At 40.3% G+C, this 21,490-nt stretch overlaps 1 protein-coding gene across 2 annotated transcripts in view; it reads left to right on the top strand.

Annotated features, from left to right (window-relative positions):
• mgat4a (alpha-1,3-mannosyl-glycoprotein 4-beta-N-acetylglucosaminyltransferase A) overlaps positions 1–21,490 on the top strand; it is a 187,264-nt gene that overhangs the window by 133,564 nt on the left and 32,210 nt on the right. For both annotated transcript variants that reach the window (XM_067985825.1, XM_067985824.1), the window contains 4 exons: positions 895–1,008; positions 7,237–7,312; positions 13,494–13,608; positions 18,557–18,687. In XM_067985825.1, coding sequence (XP_067841926.1) covers positions 895–1,008; positions 7,237–7,312; positions 13,494–13,608; positions 18,557–18,687 — 436 coding nt within the window. The remainder of the gene's footprint in view (positions 1–894; positions 1,009–7,236; positions 7,313–13,493; positions 13,609–18,556; positions 18,688–21,490) is intronic.

Genomic DNA, 21,490 nt, shown 5'->3' with positions numbered 1-21,490 from the left:
CTTGGAAGCATATGTTCAGTTTATAATCAAATATGCCTGAATAGCTATTGACAGCTGCTAACTTATTTCGCTTGTGAATAAATGGAAGGTTCACAGTTCGTATTGACGTTTCTCAATACTTATTACTGTTTAAGCAAATAGAGAATGAGGGCACAGTCTTAGGTCTGTTGTTAAATATGGATACATTCAAAGGCATCTCCTTTCAGTTGGATGTACATTGCATATCAAACAGCATATATTCTATTTTGAAAAATTACTTTAATACACAATGCAAGAATTGAATTGACCATTTTTTTCTGGCCAGCCACTTTGGGAGGGAAGAGAGGAAGTTATGGGTACAATCAGTGCTGTAGATTTTAATTGAAAATGGAGACATTATCTACCGAAAGAGTGTGGACTTGGTTAAAGCGACTTCATAATCAAATTTCTCGTATTCAACATTCTTATTAAAGTAGCGATAGCTAATGATTTTTTTGGTAATTATTGGAAAGCGCAGTTTCTTAATTTACAGTAAAATTCGATGTAAAAGTTGACCTTTGTGTTGGATTTTTAAGATTTGCAAACGTTACATAAAATTACATAGAATGTAGCACAGAAACAGGCCATTCGGCCCAACAGGTCCATGTCTGTGTTTATGCTCCACAAGAGAGGGAGGGAGTTGAGCTTCCTCCCTCCCTACTTCATTTAACTCTATCAGCATATCGTTATTGTGTGAACCTTCATTGTACCCCCTCTAAGGCAAGTATATCCTTCCTTAGGTAAGGAGACAAAAACTGTACATAGTACTCCAGGTGTGGTCTCACCAGAGCCCTGTACAATTGCAGCAAGACTTCCTTACTCTTATACCCCTACCCCCTTGCAATAAAGGCTAACATTATTTTGGTTTGTTGACAGATTTTCCACAGAAATCAATTCAGGTTTAATAGAAGTCATATCTCCTCCGCCTGCTTACTACCCTGACTTGACAAACCTGAAAGAAACCTTTGGAGATTCAAAAGAGCGAGTCAGGTAAGCCCTGCTTTGGAATGCGAGGATACCGTACAAACACGTTCCTGTTCTTCAGTGAATTGACGAGTCCTAAGTAGCCACAATGACCGATAAATATTGATCAGTGCATCAAGGCTCTAGGGTACTGATGCAAAATGATGCTCCTTTGTTAGAAACAGTTGAGTGTTTGTGTTGGCCAATAAAGATTTTTTTTTGCATGAGAAAGTGGAAGTGCCATCTGAAAGTTCTGGTGCATTATTTTAATGTAATTGTAAGCAGTTGACATGGTCTTAAAAAGTTATACTTGAGCTCATCGCATCAGAGTTGTTACTGTCACATTGCAGACCAGCAGCTTTAGTTAATGTGCTTAGGTATATATTAGGTATGGTGCTCCTTTATTAATCTAATCAGTGCTGCATTTCCACAGTGAATGTCTACATTCTAAGAAGCCAAACCAAATATATGTTTGCCAGAGTAGCATTCTTGGACATATCAGCTTTGAATGGCTGCAATTGTATGTTTTTTTTTAAAACAACCTTGAAATTCTAGCAGCTCTGTAACTGTTTGTTTAATAGCGTACATGTATATATTTTTTCCTGTTGAAATATTTTGCAGCATTCTTTCAATATCAAGTACTCTGCAACAAAGATTAAAAATGGATGTACAAAGAAAATCAAACCTGCCAGCTTAACACAGTATAGATTAATAAAAAACCTGGAGGCATTTGGTCAAATGAAATCAAGATTGTGGGGTCTAGCTTTGTAGCTAGACTTCACAAATCTGCTCCAGCAGAACTGTAAATCTGCTTTTCAAGCCCATTTTTAGGAAATTGCTGTTCAAGATTCTCTTTCCATTTCGCTTGTACAAATTGTTTGTCAAAGACACAACAACCTTGTGACCAAGAGCTGAATTTTGTAATCCAGTTATTATGTCTCAGCTTTTGAATCGGAGGTCTGTTATTTCCAGCTTATGACGGTAGAAATCAGGCAGGGTATCTGCTTCTGATCGCTGTCCAGTGTCTCCTATTAGAAACAACAACAACAGCAACTTGCACTTATCTAATGCCTTTAACATAGTAAAATGTCCCAAGGCACTTCACAGGAGTGATTTTCACACAAAATGTCACACCGAGCCCCATAAGGAGATATTAGGACAGGTGACCAAAAGCTTGGTCAAAGAGGTAGGTTTTAAGGAGCATCTTAAAGGAGGAGAGAAAGGTAGAGAGGCAGAGAGGTTTAGGGAAGGAATTCCAGAGCTTAGGGCCTAGGCAGCTGAAGGCAATGCCGCCAATGGTGGAGTGATTAAAATCGGGGATGTGCAAAAGGCAAGAATTGGACGAGCGGAGAGATCTCGGAGTGTTATAGGGCTGGAAGAGGTTGCAGAGATAGGGAGGGGCGAGGCCATGAGGGATTTGAAAACGAGGACGAGAACTTTAAAATAGAGGTGTTCCCGGACTGGGATCCAATGTAGGTCAGCGAGCACAGGGGTGATGGATGAACGGGACTTGGTGCCAATTAGGATACGGACAGCAGAGTTTTCAGTGAGCTCAAGTTTATGGAGGGTTGAAGATGAGAAGCTGGCCGGGAGAGCATTGGAATAGTCAAGTCTAGAGGTAACAAAGGCGTGGATGAGGGTTTCAGCAGCAGATGAGCTGAGGCAGGGGTGGAGATGGACGATGTTACAGAGGTGGAAGTAGGCGGTCTTGGTGATGGAGCGGATATGTGGTCGGAAGCTCATCTCAGGTCAAATAGGACGCCAAGGTTGCAAATGGTCTGGTTCAGCCTCAGACAGTGGCCAGGGAGAGGGATGGAGTCAGTGGCTAGGGAACAGAGTTTGTGGCAGAGACCGAAGACAATGGCTTTGGTCTTCCCAATATTTAGTTGGAGGAAATTTTTGCTCAACAAGTACTTGGATGTCTGACAAGCAGTGTGACAAATCAGAGACAGTGGAAGGGTCAAGGGAGGCGGTGGTGAGGTAGAGCTGGGTGTCGTCAGCGTCCATGTGGAACCTGACGTGTTTACGGATGATGTCTCCGAGGGGCAGCATGCAGATGAGAAATAGGAGGGGGCCAAGGATCGATCTTTGGGGGACTCGGGAGGTAATGGACCGGGAAGAGAAGCCATTGCAGGTGATTCTCTGGCTACGACTGGATGGATAAGAATGGAACAAGGCGAGTTCAGTCCCACTAGCTGGACGATGGAGGAGAAACGTCGGAGGAGGATGGTGTGGCCAACCATGTCAAAGGCTTCAGACAGGTCTAGAAGGATGAGCAGGGATAGTTTACCACAGTCACAGAAAGTCATTTGTAACTTTGATAAGCACCGTTTCAGTACTATGGCAGGGGCGGAAACCTGATTTGCGGAAAGTGATGTGTATGAGTTTCAGGTTAGGACAGGGTTGGGCTTCGATGTGGTGCCCCTCGTGGTAAATAGATGGCCGATACTTATTCTCCAAATTAACAGTGGCTGCTTTAGAGAGATATCGTAGATCTTGTGCCCATGGAAATATGGTCCCGTATGCTTGCTGGTAATGAGGGGAGAAAATGGCGGATGAAGAAAAAATAGAGGCCGAAATTGCTTAGTCCTCCTGCTCCAACTTTGGCAGGATTGGAGTAAAAGGGCCCGGAAACAGGTCTTGACCTGGATCTGCTGGGGCCTGGCCTATGCTGGGCTTTGCTACTTGGCCTTTCTAAGAGGGAGAAGCCTCTGCTGCCAGTGATGCAAAGACAGAAAGCAGAAGCAAGGGCAGGGACTCCTTACATTGGGAGTTTCCACTTCCCAAACTTTAGTAGGAACTGGCATAAGATTGGAGGCTGGCATACCTAGTTAGATGAGATGTACCAGCCTCTGGAAGTGTGCAAGTGGGTCCCAATAGCAAGTCCAGGCTAGGGAAGAGGCCTGGATCTCTGAAGGTCAAGTAAATTTAAGAAAATATATTTTCTTAAACTTACTTATCCCCCTTATGAAGGGGTGAAGACATCATTTATATGGGGATGGAACAGGACACATCCAGCATAACTGCGGGATCACAGCCCTTGCAGTATCAGTGCCATCGTCTTATTGGTGGTTAGAATAATAGATTTCACACACTGTGTGCATTGGAACAATTGTATCAGATGAGATCATTTGTTGGTCTGAATTGTTAAGTAGTCGATTCTTGACATGAAAAATTTGTTACAAGAGTGAAGCTGGGATCCTTATACGTTTTATATTGACCTGCTTTGGTAATGATGGGGGTGGGTGGGTGGCGGCAGCAGCAGAGTAGGATGGATTATGTGAGTAGAGATTTTGTCCTCTAAATTCATTGATGCTGTGCCCATTTTACAGGCGTAAAACGGGCGCCTAAGCGTCCAATATGGCAGGCGGCATGGACTTGCACGTTGCGTGCCGGAAGTGCCCCACCCGCCATATTGGTAAAGGCTGAAGTATAGGCGTCCAGGGCCTACGCCTGAAAATCTGCATACGCAAATAGTAGGCCTAACACCTGTTTCGGGTCTCTTTCCCGTGGTCCTCAAACTTGACAGTAAAATGAATGAAATGAACACCGAAGACCAATAACATGCTTTTAGCTCTCCCAACTCATTTCAAAACCAGTAATAGAAACTAGAGTATCTTGTGTTCTATTTACATTCCTACCATTGTGAAAATTGCAAATCAGCTGCTTTCTCAGTGGATGTATTTGCAAAACATACAATGAAGAGAGAAAAAGCCACAAAACGATTTTAGAATACTTTATTTCATGCTTGATATGAATAACTATGCGGGATGGTTTTATTTAAAGCCATGGGCATTGTGACAGTTTTCAATCCTCTAAAATATGAATTGAAATATTAATTGCGTTAAATCTTCTGTTCAAAATTGTTGAAAACAGATTTGGTCATTATTAAATTAATGGCGTTATGCAGTCAGATTTGGATTATTCATGTTATGCAATCATTTTTAAATACCAGTGGGGTTGCTCGACTTTGATCATTTTAAAAACAAAGGTTGCTTTATTTTACTGTTGAACTTTGGTATTGCTCTTTTTTTAAAAAAAAAACAAAAGCAAAGGAATTTACAGGTGTGGGCACAATTCTGGAGATTGGAAAGTCTGATTGCCTAGATTTAATTCTTCAAATGGCAACTGGAATGAAAACATCACCCTGGTAATGAAAACCGCATAATCGAGCTCTTGTGACGTGTTTGAATAGCTGTGCCACCAACTGTTAGGAATTACGTTTCAAAGTGTTAGCTGCATGGGACTGTATCCAGGGCAAACTGTTTGATTAACTTGTGGCACAAAGCTTTCCATCGGATCAAATGCATCAGTGGCAGGATCATTAGGTTGGTCAGACTTTTCACAGGGAAAAGGTGAACTAGGGTGAATTACTATTTCCTCAACCTGCCTTGTGTGCACAAAGCATAGCAGAGGAAGACTTCAGCTTTTTGCATCATAAAATCTAATTGATAATGCCACCCAGTCCTGTCCAAAGGAAATTCCCAGGGCTATGTAAGACTGAACCAGTAGAAGCACATCATGGCTCTCTCCCGTTATGCAAGTGAACGTTGGATGATGAATTTTGTTCGTTTTTAAAAAAAAGGCCCATGATCTTAACAAAAATTTAAAATATTCAAATATTCAGTCCTGAAAATTATCTTAAGTTTTTACAGGAATTGTTATGTGTACTTTGTTAATATATTTGCACAAATTCAATTAATTTAGTATTATTTTGATCTATTTAGATTGTATTAGATTTAGAATGATTTGTATTCTAAATTCATTTTTTAAACTTGATTTTGATAAACTTCTTTTCCCGAAGAACAAGATTCGCTTCTCAATGAAAGTGCATTCATAAAGCAGCTTCACTGCAGTGCTAAAGTGACTGTATAACTGTGGGGTAAGATTGGGAACCTGCAACAGTTGGAGGTTTCGCACCAGAGATGGAAATCACTTAGTACAATTTCAGTCCAATTTCCTGGAGGTTGGGTGTATTGCAGGACATTGCAGCAATGCTTATTGCTCTGATGTAATGATGTCACCAGACCTGTAAACCAACTTTGGAATCATCAACACGATGAGTGTACCAGTAGTTGGCTAGGGAACTCAATAAGATAACTGCACGATTAGAATTAATTTGCAGGTCACCACCAGTTAGTAATCAAGGTTTAACGGTAATCAATTATCTGGGGTTCATATTCTCCACTATCGTCCACTACCATCCCTCGCAGAGGTGGGGCGGGGGATTGGTTTGGAATGGCATCCTGGAAATTATATCTGGAGTATGTCTCCTGAGGAACAGAAATAATGACTGCTGTGCAATTGATTAGGATCTCAAATTTATACAAATTAGTGCTAATCTGCAGAATGGGTATTAGTACCAAGTTGATTTTATTGACCTCCATAACCTTAATTTCAACCAGGACCATAGAAAAGGTTTATATCAATCAAGCTGGTTATAATGAAGGCTGACCATTTGTTACATAGAATGTACAGCCCAGAAACAGGCGATTCAGCCCAACTGGGCTATGCCGTTGTTTATGCTCCCCACGAGCCCCCTCTCGCTCCTCTTCTTCATCTAACCCTATCATCATATCCTTCTATTCCTTTCTCCCTCATATGTTTATCTAGCTTCCCCTTAAATGCATCTATCCTATTTGCCTCCACTACTCCTTGTGGCAGTGGCAAACCTATATCACATATTTATAATGAAATGCAAGAAACCTTATTCTGTTAAATTGATCCTTAAAATAACTTGAAAGCAATTTGAATGTGAAGTACTTATGCTCACGCTTCTACTTGGTGACTTTTCAATTATGTAATATACTTGGGAAGATTTATTTGTAGGGCTCTTCTGTGGAGTACATAGGATTTGGGGTTAATTTGAGAAGGTTTATTGCCAGCATGGAGCTGTATAAGCACTGGTCAGATATGGAGCATAACACCACAGCCCTGGTTCTTCGACTCCCACTTGGCCCTAACAAGGCTCTGTGCTAGTAGAAGAGACTTGCAATAGTACCTCTGATGTCTATTGCATCCACAAAAGATCAAAAGAATGACGCACTCTGGCCATACCAACCAGTGGATGCTGACTTCTCTGAGGAAGCCCTTCAAATATGATTTTCCATGTACACCAAGTAAATTAATGTTTTAATAAAAACCAGCTAGTTTCTTTCCACTTGATTTTATTTTTGTGGTGTAGCCATAATAAACCTTTTATCAGTTTATAAATCTGTTTATTCATTCAGAAGCTGTTTGTGTGCTATTTTTCAGATGGCGAACAAAACAGAATTTGGATTATTGCTTCCTTATGATGTATGCCCAAAAAAAGGGGATTTATTATGTTCAGGTAATTATCGGAGTGGTACACCTACACTTTTAATAGATTTTAACAGTCACTTTATTTTCCCTCTTTTTTGCAGTTTCCTGATGCCACATGTCTTCCCTCAGTTTGAAAGAGTGGGTAGGAGATTTGCTCCCAGGCTGGTGCCAACACTTCTCTTTGTCCAGCTACTGGGGAGAATGCAGGATAAGTTTTGAGTTGTGGATTTTTCTGCTGGTGTGATGGAGCAACAGGTTAGACAATGGATGCACTTCACAGTGCAGCAATGCTTGGGTTTGCAGCTCCAATTTCCCCCCTCAGAGTTCCCAATCTTCGGTGTATTGAGCAGATGCTGGGGTAACTCCCCACCAGGAGGGACAGTAGTCCTAAGTTGTTTGTTGCACATCTCCTGCTAGTTGGTTTTGGAGCGGCATGGATGGAAATCTAGGATTTCTTCACCCATTTTTGGGTATTGATGCATGAAACAAGATAGACATTGATTTTGTAGGTAGGCACACCCTGAACAAAGAGCTTTCCTTGCAGCAACTTTCATTTATATAGCGCCTTTAATATAGAAAAACGTCCCAAGGCATTTCACAGAAGTGTAATCATAAATAGATGCTGAGCCCAGGAGGGATGGCCAAAGGCTTGATTGATGAGGTGGATTTTAAGGAGGGTCTTAAAGGAGGCGATTGAGGTGTAGAGGCAGAGGAAATTAGGGATTGATTCCCAGAGTGCAGCCTAAGTAGCTAAAGGCACAGTCACCAGCGATGGCGTGAAGGAATTTGGTGATGCAGAGGAGCGGAGAGTTTGGAGGGGTTTGCAGGGCTGGAGGAGGTTACAGATATAGAGAGGGTGAAGCCATGAAAGGATTTAAATACGAGGATGAGAATTTAAAATTTGATGCATGGGGGAACTAGGAACCAATGTAGATCAGCGAGAACAGGGGTAGTGGGTGAGCGGGAATTAGTGTCCTGAATAGAATATGGGTACCAGAGTTTAAGATCAGCTGAAGCTAATGGAGGGTGGAGCATGGGAGACTGACCAGGAGATCATTGGAATAGTCAAGTCTGGAGGTGACAAAGACCTGAATGAGGGTTTCAACCACAGATGGGCTGAAGTAAGGGCAGATAAGGTGATGTAATGGGAGGTGGAAGTAGGTGGTCTTTGTGATGGAGAATATGGAGGGTTTATTTGTTACTGTGGTTTGGCAGATGAATGTGTTTCTTAAGCTGAGAATAATGGATATCTGTGAGCAATTACATTGTAATAATCTAATTGAGGGTTTAAAATAGCCTAAACTCTAATTACTTTTCACCAGTAATTTTAACACTGAGATTAGAACATAGTCTTGGAATCACTCAAGGGAATCAGTTATCTGTACTATATACTGTGTTAGTTTTATATGAAATACTTTGTTTTTGTGCTGGTAGCAGTTATGCAAACCTTATCTTTGATTTGTGATGATATTCACTTGAGCATTAATAATTGTCAATCATTGTACATTTAATTGAAAATGTGCATGTACAGTTGATTCTGTGTACATTAAAAACTAGTACAGACAAATTTGAAAACTCTTGTGGTATGATTAGCTTGTGTCTGCAAAATCAGGGAGGCCAAAATACTACAAATTGAAGTAATGCCAATTTAATTAATATGCCAATTACCATAACTGTCAATAAGCAAACCATTATAGCAACGTCTCGACAGTGAGTAAAGTTGGCTGTCTGTTGGAATTAGGACAATAAATTGGTCAGGTCATTACTTGGGTTATTGAGATGGTGTCTCTTTTCTAAAAAGTTCTCATTGTTCACTAATCTGATATATAAGCAGCCATTATGACTACACTTAGTACAGGTGAATTCAGAGATTGTTGTAGTCTGGTTGACAATTTTCTTTTTCATTTTTTTTTGCTCCTCTTGCTTCAACAAGCTTAGCCTCAAAGTAGGGATGTGCCTAGCTGAATGACATTCTGCTACCTGACTCCATGTAGCAAGCTGCTCCCAGGCTTCTATGCTGCTTAGTATTTTTCATTTATTCCCCAATGTGTCCTTATAACACTTGGAGCTATCCTCCATGGGAGCATTTACTTTCTTTCAGCTGCCATTAGATATCTGAAAATGTGTCTAGATCATCTCAGCTGAGCCTTGATTACTATGCTGACAAGCCAGCATGAGCAGGTACTTAGTGTCTGGCATTTTGTCACCTATTAGATTTCATGATGGTGAGGAGGCTGTGGAAAAGGAATTTTTCAAGATCTGTGCAGTAGCCACTGTAGACCTGCCAAGTCTCTCACCTGTTTGGAAGAGATTACAGGACCACCGCCTTATCCACTTTAGCTTCTACTTGATTTTGAAGCTGCGTTTATCCCATACATGTTTTCTCAGGAGAGCTGAGCAGGCCTTCCACAATAGATGAAATACTCCTTTACACAGAGATGTGTCTGAAGATAAGATGTTGCCCAGCTAAGTTCAATTGTTGGGTTGAGTTTAGATGTGTTCCCTCGATGAACAAGAGATGGTGATGTGTACTGTGAATGACATGCTGTTGAACCATAACCCTAGTCATCTTGAGACTTATGTATAGGTCATAGTTCATGACTGAAGGTGAGGAGTGTCTTCAGTCAGGTAGACTTTATTTTGATTTTAAGATTCGTAGCTCCACTGAACTTGGCACCCTGGGGGTGGCCGATGGGATCCTTTTGAGATGAGCATATAATAGCTTTATTGCTCACTTCCATATAGCTGGGGTTCTATGAACAGCGTCTGTGGAAAGTCCAGCAGCTGAGTTGCATGTGGGTGTGAGGGGGTGGTGTGAGCTGGAAGATCAGCAGACTGATCAGTGTTGCATTACCAGTTAATCTTGCTGGCAGGAACTCTGTTCTGAAGCAAAAAAAAAGAATTCTGAAAAAATCTGATTCTCTTTGCTCTCCTATGATCCATGAAAATTAGGAGCATAGATGATGGATGGTCTATTGTACCACTCTTTCATTGAAGCGGAGTGGGTCTGAGTGCTTGTTGGTACAAAAATGAAAGTGTAACTCCAGGGTCAGATTGATGGTCTGACCACTTGGATTTTTGCACTGGGTGAGGTATACCTCCAGCCACATGTTAAAAGTGCCCAGGTCCTTTAGAAAACTTTATAAATTGAATGTGCAATCTTTAATGTGACAACAAAGCGAGCAGTTCCACCTGCGCTGTTGTGACATTAAAACTTAACCATGTAGGATCAAAGTTCTGCATATTTGTGTAACATGCATGGACAGAGTTTGCTCTCGACCCCCATGAACAATTAAGTAAGATTCAATTGTGTGTCCAAAAAGATAGGTAAGGGACTTTACATTTATAGCCTTATCCATTGGATGAGTGATTCACACAAATGTAGATTATTTTTGTTCGTTTTGAGCTTAGCTTAGCATGTTTAAACAGCATTACTTATTTTATCTTTGCTTTTCTTTGTTAAAAGGGAAGTGGAAAGGAGAGGGTGCAGAGGAGATTTACCAGAATGATACCAGGGATGAGGGACTTCAGTTATACGGAGAGACTAGAGAAGCTGGGATTGTTTTCCTTAGAGCAGAGAAGGTGAAGGGGAGATTTAATAGAAGTGCTCAAAATTATGAGGAGTTTTGATAGAGCAAATAGGAAGAATCTGTTTCCACTGGCAGGAGAGTCGGTATCCAGAGGACACAGATTTAAGATAATTGGCATAAGAACCAGAGGGAAGATGAGAATTTTTTAATGCAGCGAGTTATGATCTGGAATGCTCTCCCTGCAAGGGTGATAGAAGCAGATTGAATAGTAATTTTCAAAAGGGAATTGGATATATACTTGGAAAGGAAGAATTTGCAGTGTTATGGGAAAAGAGCAGAGGAGTAGGACTAATTGGATAGCTCTTTCAAAGCCGACACAGGTACGATGGGCTGAATGGCCTCCTTCTGTTCTCCTGTATAGAACAGAGGTCGCTGCTCTGGATATAATGTCATACGATTTTTCAACAAGTGAACTTTGACCCTATTCCATGCAACTAATCGTGAGCAACAAAATCAGAAAATGCAGGAAAAACTCAGCAGCTCAGTCAGCATCTGTGGGAAGAATATGCAAGTTTTCATGTGTGGTCCCTTCGTCACACAGATGCTGACTGAGCTGCTGAATGTTTCCAGCATTTTCTGTTTTTGTTTCATATTTCCAACATATGCTTTTTTCTTGGTTTTTAGTTTAAGTATTTGTTAACGTTGGTTGGGCCCACTTGTTTTAAAGGTCATACTGCACCACAACCTGTGTGGAATTATGATAATGCAGGGACTAAATAATGTCCTAAAAATAAGTTTAAAACCTTTAAATAAAGACTAATGAAATAAATGGTAGACTTACCTTATTGATACACAATGTTGCTGAGAACACCATAGTTGTGCATGGTGACTGTCTGAGTTGAAAGCAGGTCCTTGTGTCTTTATGTCTGAGATGCTTTTGTACAGCAATGTGCATGTTTGAAATTTTTATTACTTCTGTAATTCATTTGATATAGTTTTTTTTTAAAAAAAACCCTGAAAAGAGAAGATTGAAAGTATAAAATGCAGTCGTAGTTGAGAGATGACTTGTGAAAAACAGTTGTCTCTGCCCTAAGATCAGGCCATTGTGTGATAATTCTAAAATGATTCAAATTGCAAGAATTTTTTCAAAGCTTTTAAAAACTCGAAGTAAAATTATGTGATGAAAAGTAGCTGTCCTTCTGCTTTTTAATGGTCACTGTGACTTGAACAAATGCATGCTATTGATTGCATGACTCCTGGAAACGGACTCTTGAGGTTTCGCAGCTAGTTAACATTCAGCAGTAAGCCCATCGTCCCTGGATTGACCAGTTAACCATCTTCTATATTACACTTCATTCCGACTATAACTCCAAAATGAAGACAGCAGCACAGGCCTATTGCATCCTCTTAAAAGCGCTTCTCTTCCTTGAGCGTGTGCGTGCACGGGTGTGAGAGTGTGTGCGTGCACGGGCTTGCGTAAATTTGTGTATGTATGAACATCGCCCTATGTCGTTGCTCACAGTAAGTTGGATGATGTACTGTTTTGTATGGACAGTAGTTTTAATGCCATTTGCCCAATATATTATTCTGCTGAGGTAGAACTGTGTCCCTTTAAGGCAACAAAATCTAAATGTTCTGAACTCAGCTCGCTTGAATTTAATCGTTTGGTCAGAGAATGTTGTAAAGTACTTGTCAGCTTTGGCTGCAGGTCAGAAGTATATTAAGTAAAAAGATTGTTTTGCTTCTGTAATGAGTTGTGATGTCAGGTGAGCCCAGGTGTACAGTTATTAATAGACTAGCACATCACCCATGGCACTGCTCATGGTGAGTTAGAAGTCATGTGGTTTTATAACAATAGCAGTGTTATGCCATGTATTACATTATATTTTATCAGGGCTACAGATTTATAGTAATTGAATAAGCCAAATCTAGTTTTTATTGTATGGTATTCTTGGTATTTTTATTAAGACAGCAGAGCACACGAACACAGCAGTGCCACCAAGCTTTGTAGTCACATCCTAAAAATTCAATGGCCATTGATTCAGAGCTTTTAAAAAAAAAATGTAGAAAAATGTTAAGCACTAGACGTGAGGGTGACTACAATTTATTAATAGACTTCCAAGCCTGGGCTCATAAATTAGTCTAATTGCAGTGTAATGCTGACATGTTCTGCAGGTAAACAACAGTTATGTTCTCTCATGAATACAATGCCCATCTCAATAAAGGCAGAACTGTTTAAGTATAGGCTGAATTATGACCTATTGTCGACTTGTGTATAGATTCATGGAGCTAATCTATTAATATAGCATAGTTGATCATCTTGAAAACCTTGGTAGCAAGTTTTGCCCCCACCCAACCTGCTCCCCAGTAGGAAATTTTGCACCCCCAACACATCACCAAGCTGGTCCAGCTCTCCTTATTCTCTCCGTCATTTCTGCCTTCTGGTCATACTAAAGAAAAGTTTAAATATTTCTACTGAAGCTCATTTATACTGTATGAATAAAACATCAAAGGTTTATTCACAGCATCACATAGCATGCTTATTAATGCAATATCACAAACTCACTGTTTTGCCTGACTTTGTCCCTGTTTTCCTGTGCCCTCTAATTTCTTTAAGGCTTGATGAATTCAGAGCTCTGGGCAAAAAAAAAAATCATTGTATGTTGTGCTTTCCTACAGCTTGAAGACGACATAGTTGCCAAAGATCATTACTTCAGCACCATGAAAAATTTTGCACTTCAACTTTCTTCTGAAGACTGGATGGTTCTAGAATTCTCTCAGCTGGGATTTATAGGTAAAAGAAAACTCTTTGCTGCAGAAAATCAGTGAGAAAACACAGCTGGTAATGCCTATGCATTTTAACGTCAGTCTAACACAAATACCACAGGAAAAAAATGTTGGATTAGTAGTTATGAATAATAAAACTACCATAATTTAGTCTATTTGCATAATGTGTAATTTGATAGCATTTATAATTATTTTAATTGAAAGAAAGTGTCATTTTGCTGAATGCTGTTTCAAACTACATTTTCCCACCTCCATAACACTGCCTGCTTGTGCTGCTGCTCCTCTCCATCTGCCTCTGAACCCTAATCCATGCCGTCATTTCTCTAGAAGCAAATTCTCAAATTCTCTCCTCGCCCACCTCTCCTCCTGTATCCTTCTCAAACTCCAGTAAATCCTAGTTCATAATTTTCTGTGGGCATCCCCATGAAAACAATCAAAGGAATAGAAGGGGAAAAAAATGTGTGGCCCACATTCTCACACACAAGGTCCTGTACACCCCTTACCCCTGTTCTTGCCAAGCTCCACTGACTCCCTGTCCTTCAGCACATTGACTTATGGTTCTTGGCCTTGTTTACAAATCCTTCCACGGGGTTGCCCCAATTCACCTGAGCAGCCTCTTGTCTGTATGTCCCAGCCCATGCACACTACTCCTCTTGATTCAAGACTACCACTTGTACCCCGCTCCCTCCACTGCTTCAGTCATTATGTCCATTGCTCTTCGGAACTCACTCCTCCATTGGCACTTTGCTCTGTTCGATGGTCCTTATGGTTCTCTTTTCCCCGCGCCCACCCCCATTGCTGTGCCTTGTGTCCAGCTCATTGGCATTCTCCTCTCCCTGTGAAGCACTTTGAAATGAGAAGGGAGCTATATAAATGCAAATTATCATTGAGTGTTTCTCAATCTCATTCAAATGTCTTAAATAAAAAGCTGCAGGAATTCCATTTGTGCTTTTACACATTTAAACAAATGTACCAATCCCAGATGATCGGATTTTCTGTACACATTGCACATTTTCTCCCCTCTGTTTCCTTGATGGTTTTCTTGTGGCCATCCACAAGACTGGATACAAAGTAACTTAGTAACGTTTTGGGCTGAAGACCATTGGTCCATCTAACCTACTCTTCCAAACTACCAACAATTTCCTTACCATGATGCTGGAACTAATTTTTGAAAGCCTGCCATGGGCTTTCTGTTTCACCATGTATGGAGACAGTAGATTTATAATAAAGAAACAAGCTAGTTACACCTGGTTGAGACTTGAGTATATCGATAACCTCCTTATGGCTCCCATGCTTTGACAATTTAGTTTTGTAATGTTATGCTAGAACATATAAATAAGCCTGATCTTTCTCTCATCCCTGTAAATTATATACAGAAATTCTATTTTTTTTAAAAAGCCTGTATGAAATTGTTTTTTTTAATAAAAGTAGAAAATACTGGTGGACATGGTGTGGTGTATTTATGTCAGTGAAATAATATTGCTGCCGTAAAGAAATCCCAAATGGAAAGAATAAATATTAATCTTTCGATTTCCAGCAACTCCAGAGGATTCTGTGCTCTCTTGACTACTCATTTTAAACCATTCAGCTCTCAGTGAATTACTGATCTCAGCCAGGTCATTGGGCACATCTCCCAGTGGAAACAAATAACTAGGCCAATGTTATCAAACAATAAAACTGGGAGTGACATTGATGGCGTTCTTAAACCGATAGGCCACACTGCTGTTTGAAGGCTGGCTATAAAAGAGAAATCCAGTTGTGAATGCCAGCAGAATTTGGAATTCAAGCCATAATCTATTTTATTAAGGAGTTTCCTTTACCATGTAGAGGATTGGATGCTCTTTAGTAGTGCTTCCTTGTGAGAACATTTGTGATATTCCACTGATCAGTATCTGCCTGTCGGAAGTGTCTATTGGTCTAATCTATATGTTTAATCTAATTTTATTTATTCATAATCTCATTTTATTTGTATCCTTTAGTTTTTTTTTCTTCTCTGTATTTATCCATAATCCTATCAATCCTTAATCTTATCATTTCCATTTCATTTACCATTGTAGGACGCATCTTGGCACAAATGCCTAAAGAAATTCAAACTTCAAAGCTGCCAACTTGAAGGCATCACTTCTTTCCAAATAACTGGTATTCCTCATATAGTGAGCTCTGTTGCCTGGTTGGTCCTTTCAGAGAATAGCAAATTAAGTCTCTGCTCTGCTAATGCTGTATTATTATTAGTAGGCTCTTCGATTTGGCTGTGTAATTGGCAGAACAATGGGAACACATCACCCGTGTGATATGTCAATTTTTTTTAAAAAATGATGAATGATGAGAGACCTGCAACTTAGCACATGAACTATAAATGCTAAGTACAGCAATTAGGAAATACAGAATACTTTTTTCACTTGGTTAAGCTTTCAAGTGTTTGCATATTAAGAGCTATTTTATAAGCTTTTATTCCTGCACAGACATGCGTCCATTTTGATTTGCATCAAAATAAAAGGGCATCTGTATGGCTGGTTCTTTATGCCTCTGGTTCTTTGCTGTTAATTTATATAGATAAGTGGATGATAACTGAGCTGTTGGGCATTAACAAAGCCTTTGTTGTCATCTGGTTGTAGTAGAAAATTAACTAATAAATCATGTTGAAGGATGATTAGACGTCATAAAAAAATGAATACAAATAGTTGGGAGGATACAGAATTTCTGAGCACATGCATAATAGTGTTGACAGTGCCTGGTCCCTTCTAATGATTGTTGAAAATGATAATTGAGCGTGACCTGGGCAACTTATGAGGCAGATTTTCCAGTAGCCAATCCCATGCAATTTCAGTGTGATAGATGGGAGTGGGTTCTTGGTCCATTGTTTCAAAGTTTAAAAAAAAATAATAGGGTATGTCATCTTGATCTTGCAGATGATACTTCACATATGTTTAGCTAATGTCCTGCAGTCACTGCGGGATAGAATGGGCACATTGTGGATTGTAAAAATTGCCCTTTTAAAATAAAATCTAACAAATCAACTATTATAACCACAGGAATGCGATTTGATATTGTGTTGTTGAGAGAGCATTCTTTTTTCTCACTTTCTGTATCTTTTAAATCTAATGAGAGGTGCGGATCCCTCTTGGCTCAGAGGGTATATGATTGTATAGCGCGGTGCTTGTCAGTGGCACTTCTTCAGCTGTCTCGGCCCTACTCTCTGGAACTCCTTCCAAAGCCTCTCTGCGGGGCTACTTCTCTCACTAAGCCATCTCCCCTAATTCTTCTACCACTGCTCACTGTCTGTTTCTCCTCCTGGAAGCACCTTAGGCTGTTTACTGTGTTAAATGCAATTTGTTACTAATTGGTGACTCCTGATGGAAAGTCCCCATGTATGAGGTTGGGATTAGCCTTTAATATAATGTCTTTCCAACTGCTTCTCCCGCACCACTAATATAGCAGAATACTGCTGATGTGTAGCACTTAGGCTCACACATGATAATGGCCATTGGGGAAGGTGTCAGAGGGCTGCTATTATCCACTGGCATAAGTCACCATGTTCAAGAGTGGGAGAAAATAAAATCCGATTTAAATTGGCTCTAATATCCTTCCTATTATGAGGTGTCCAGAATGTGTACAAAATATTCCAGCTGTGTGTTAGCTTATATTTAGGAGCAAGTGATCACTGACAGCGACTTGCACAGAAACCTATAGAGACTAGTTCAAGGCAAAAATTCAATTATCCTAACTAGCAGAATTTCAGCTACAAAGAAAGAACACTTTTTTGCCAATGTAATTGGAAATGTATCTTTAGTGACAATCTTTAGTAAGAATGTCTTGTACAAATTCAACATTTTGCTTTTGTATTCAGTGCCACTATAAGTAAAACCCAGAATCCTAGTTGCCTTTTTATAGGCTTTTCTACCTGCACTCCCATCTTTCACTGCTCTTTTTCCCAAAGTGTACTTCTTTACACTTCTCCGTATTGAACTACATCTGCCTACTTGGTTTCTTGTCTGTCCTCCTGCAACATCTTGCACTCTTAATAGTTTGTTATGCCCCTAATTCGATATCAATGATATTCCTCTTGTGCCAATGTCCAAGTTATTTACATAAATGGTAAACAAAAGAGGTCCCAGCACCGATCCCTGGTGTACATCATTAACCACATCCTGTAAATCCGTATACTCCTATTAACTACTTTCTCTACCCATGCCATTTATCCATGAAGTTTAATTCCCTTTTAATAACATATGCTTTAACCTTTGCAAAAGTCTCTTGTGCGGCACCTTACCCAAGCACCTTCTGAAAATCTACTGCATTCCCTTCATGGTCTCCTCATAAATTTCCATTAAATTAACAACCCTTCACAAATACATGCTGACCATCTTTGATTAGCCTATATCTTATTTAAAGGCTCACTAATTTTATCCCTAGTATGGATTCTTCAAATTTACCCACAGCCGAGACAAGAATAAGTGGTGTATAATTTCCTTGGTTATCTCTTTTCTCTTCCTTGAACAGCAATTTAACATTTGCCATTTTCCAATTTTGGCACGATTCCCAGTTCCAAAAAATTTTGGAAAATTAAGTGCCTAGAGCTGGAAGCCTTAAGAGTTGATTTTAAAAAAAAATGTGGAATTGTATTTCAAATGTTATAACTGGAGATTTCCTCGTATCTATTGATCTCTTGTTGCTGTGTTTAACATTGCTGGTTGGAGGCAGTCTATGAGCAGACAAATTGTGCAGAACCTCCCTCTGATGTGGTAATGAGGAGCAGCACCATGCGAATATGAATATTTCGGAATATGTAGCAATTCAGCTACATACATTTTGGCTTTTTAATTTAAAAAAAAATTCTGGCTTAGTGATATTGGCAAATATAATTCATGTAGTTTAAAATGTTATTTTACAATGTGCATATCAAATTATTTTTCAATAATTGTATTTGTTAATGTTTTATCATTTATCTCTTTAAGGTAAAATGTTTCAGTCTCCTGATTTGAATCTTATCGTGGAGTTCATACTGATGTTCCACAAGGAGAAACCGATTGATTGGCTGTTAGACCATATCTTGTGGGTGAAGGTCTGCAATCCTGAAAAAGATGCAGTAAGTGCAGAACATTGTATAGTAAAAGTTTTGGGCTCAAAGTCTGGTTTGCAATATGAGAACCTGTTCATTATATTTTATTATAATAATACAAAAGTACTGAAATAGTGCCTAATGAATTAACCTGAAATAACTGCTTTTGTGAGCTATTTACATATTTTTCTTAATGGCCAAGGTGATTTGGAAGCACATTCTAGCTTTGTGATTTTATCCCACATGATACATTTTGTCTTTGTACTGTGGGGTAGGTGCCAAGTGGAGGTTGAGCTGGTTCTTGAGAGCAACAAACTAAGAGCTTAGTCGATTTGCACCATTCCCGTGCATCTCCCACAGTTGTGTTACAGTGTGGGTGAGGCTGGAAGGATATCTGAGAACAGGTTGCTGTCTGCCCTTTAACATTCTTTTATATTGTCAGGATTTCTTGTGCCTGGTCTTGGGGAGACCAGTCCCTGTGGGCCCCAATCTTCTACATTCAGTGGTGGGTACTATGAGTTCAGTGGAGGTTACAGGTCAAAGTGACCTCTGATGTTTCACAAGATAGGTCATCTATTTCATCCCTATATTTTTCTATTTTTATGCTAAACAGATATTTCACCACTGGAAGGATTGTAAATTTTGTTTCAAAATAGCAGCATAGCTTTGATTTGGTACACATCATATAACTACATCACTATGACCAGAACAGTGCATTAGATTAATTTTTCCCACCCTGAAGCCACTTTTTTTTAATTTCTGGAGGTCTGATTGAATGCAGGTCAGAGTCAGAAGATGAAGGTCTCATCCTGCTGAGGGCATTTAAGAGAAAAATGTGAAATGAAGTTTGGCATTCTTGTCCTAGCTGTCAATTGGCAGGAGTCCACAGCGCAAATCCAGTCCCCTATACTAGCTTCGGCTGTGAGGGTCAAAGGCTGACCCACATGTACGTGTCCTGCTCAATGAAAATACAGCAAAGTCTCTTGCCACTTATAACTGGTGAAAGGCCTGAGTAACGGGATCGGTAAGTACTGCACCCAGTTCACTGAACCCTGGATCCAAGGTCCCGTCGGCCCCCTCAGGTGGACGTAAAAGACCCCATGGCACTATTTCGAAGAAGAGCAGGTGAGTTTTCCCTGATCATTTATCTCATTGCTGTTTGTAGGACCTTGCTGTGTGCAATTTGGCTGCCACATTTCCTATATTACAACAGTGACAATGCTTCAAAAGCACTTCATTGGCTGTAAGGCGTTTTGGGATGTCCTGAGGTTGTGAAAGGCGCATTTGCAAGTTCGTTCTTTGTTAGTATTGCAACTGAATCTATGCAACTATGATCTCAATTTGGGTTAAGATTTGCTTACAGAAGTGGTTTACGCCATGTTAATGCAATTGTAATAATAATGGTTTCAAACTACCATATGTCACAAGGTGTAAGACAAGTTTAAATCCTTTGCCTGCCTGCTCCTTGCAACTGCTCGCCTAATACCCCGTTGATATTTTGTGATGGATTCAAGCAATAGCAACAGCTGCTCGTGGGATCTTCCCATGATGGCTAGCAATGTCAAAATTACATTGATAGCCTGTACAATAACAGCAGCTTGCATTCATTTAGCATCTTTTAACATAGTAAAACATCCTAAAGTGCTTCACCGGGGCGTTATCAGACAAAATTTGACACCAAGCCACATAAGGGGATATTAGGACAAGTGATCGCTTCTGATCGCTGTTCAGTGACTCCTGTTGGAAACAACAATAACTTGCACTTATATAGCACCTTTAACGTAATAATACGTCCCAAGGCGCTTTACAGGAGGGATTTTTCAAACAAAATTTGCCACCAAGCCACATAAGGAGATATTAAGACAGGCGACCAAAAGCTTGGTCAAAGATGTAGGTTTTAAGGAGTGTCTTAAAGGAGGAGAGAGAGGTAGAGAGGCGGAGAGATTTAGAGATGGAATTCCAGAGCTTAGGGCCTAGACAGCTGAAGGCACGGCCATCATTGGTGGGGCGAAGGAAGTTGGGGATACACGAGAGGCCAGAATTGGAGGAACGCAGAGTCCTCGAGAGGGTTGTCGGGCTGGAGGAGGGCTACAGAAATTGGGAGGGGCGAAGCCATGGAGGGATTTGAACATAAGGACGAGAATTTTAAATTTGAAGCTTTGCTGGACCAGGAGCCAATGTAGCTCAGTAAGCACAGAAGTGATAGGTGAACAGGACTTGGTGCGAGTTAGAATACGGGGAGTTCAGCTCACCTGGTCGCACTGATGACCAGTTGCAGGTGCCAGTGGTGACTATTTACTTTTGTCACTGCTGCATTGTATCTGGAGGCATACAGCTTGCATTCAAAACATGTACACACTTCATGTATATTACAATACTGCACCCAGAGATAGTGCTATAATATGAATGGGTAGGGCTGTAGGTTTATGGTGACTGAATAAATTAAATTCTGTTTTTAATAAAAAGGGATTCCAGGGGGGCGATTTTCAACTGTCGGCTGCCCGTTTCTCACCTGAAACAGGTAGCCAGCAATTGTAAATCAGGGGGTGAGGTAGGGGTACATCTCTGCTGCCACATCAACACTCAACACCTTCCTGATGCAATTTTTAGGTGAGTCTGTACATGGGCAAGCAGCCTGCCCACTTGAAATAAACGGCACCCTACATAAATATGCAAATTGAAGCGCTACACCCGTTCTCTGACCTCGATTGCAATTTCCAGGTACAAATGGGCAGAGCGTGCACGCTTAAAGGGACCACTGGAGGCCGCTGACAAAACAGCCCAGGAAACCTGACTCGAGCTACATGGAAGCCAGCCAATTTGCCGCCCT

The sequence above is a fragment of the Heptranchias perlo genome, chromosome 6 (assembly GCF_035084215.1).
Source record: "Heptranchias perlo isolate sHepPer1 chromosome 6, sHepPer1.hap1, whole genome shotgun sequence".
Classification (NCBI taxonomy): domain Eukaryota; kingdom Metazoa; phylum Chordata; class Chondrichthyes; order Hexanchiformes; family Hexanchidae; genus Heptranchias; species Heptranchias perlo.
The sequence above is the reverse complement of the archived record's forward strand: the minus strand, read 5'-3'. Positions and strand labels throughout refer to the sequence as shown.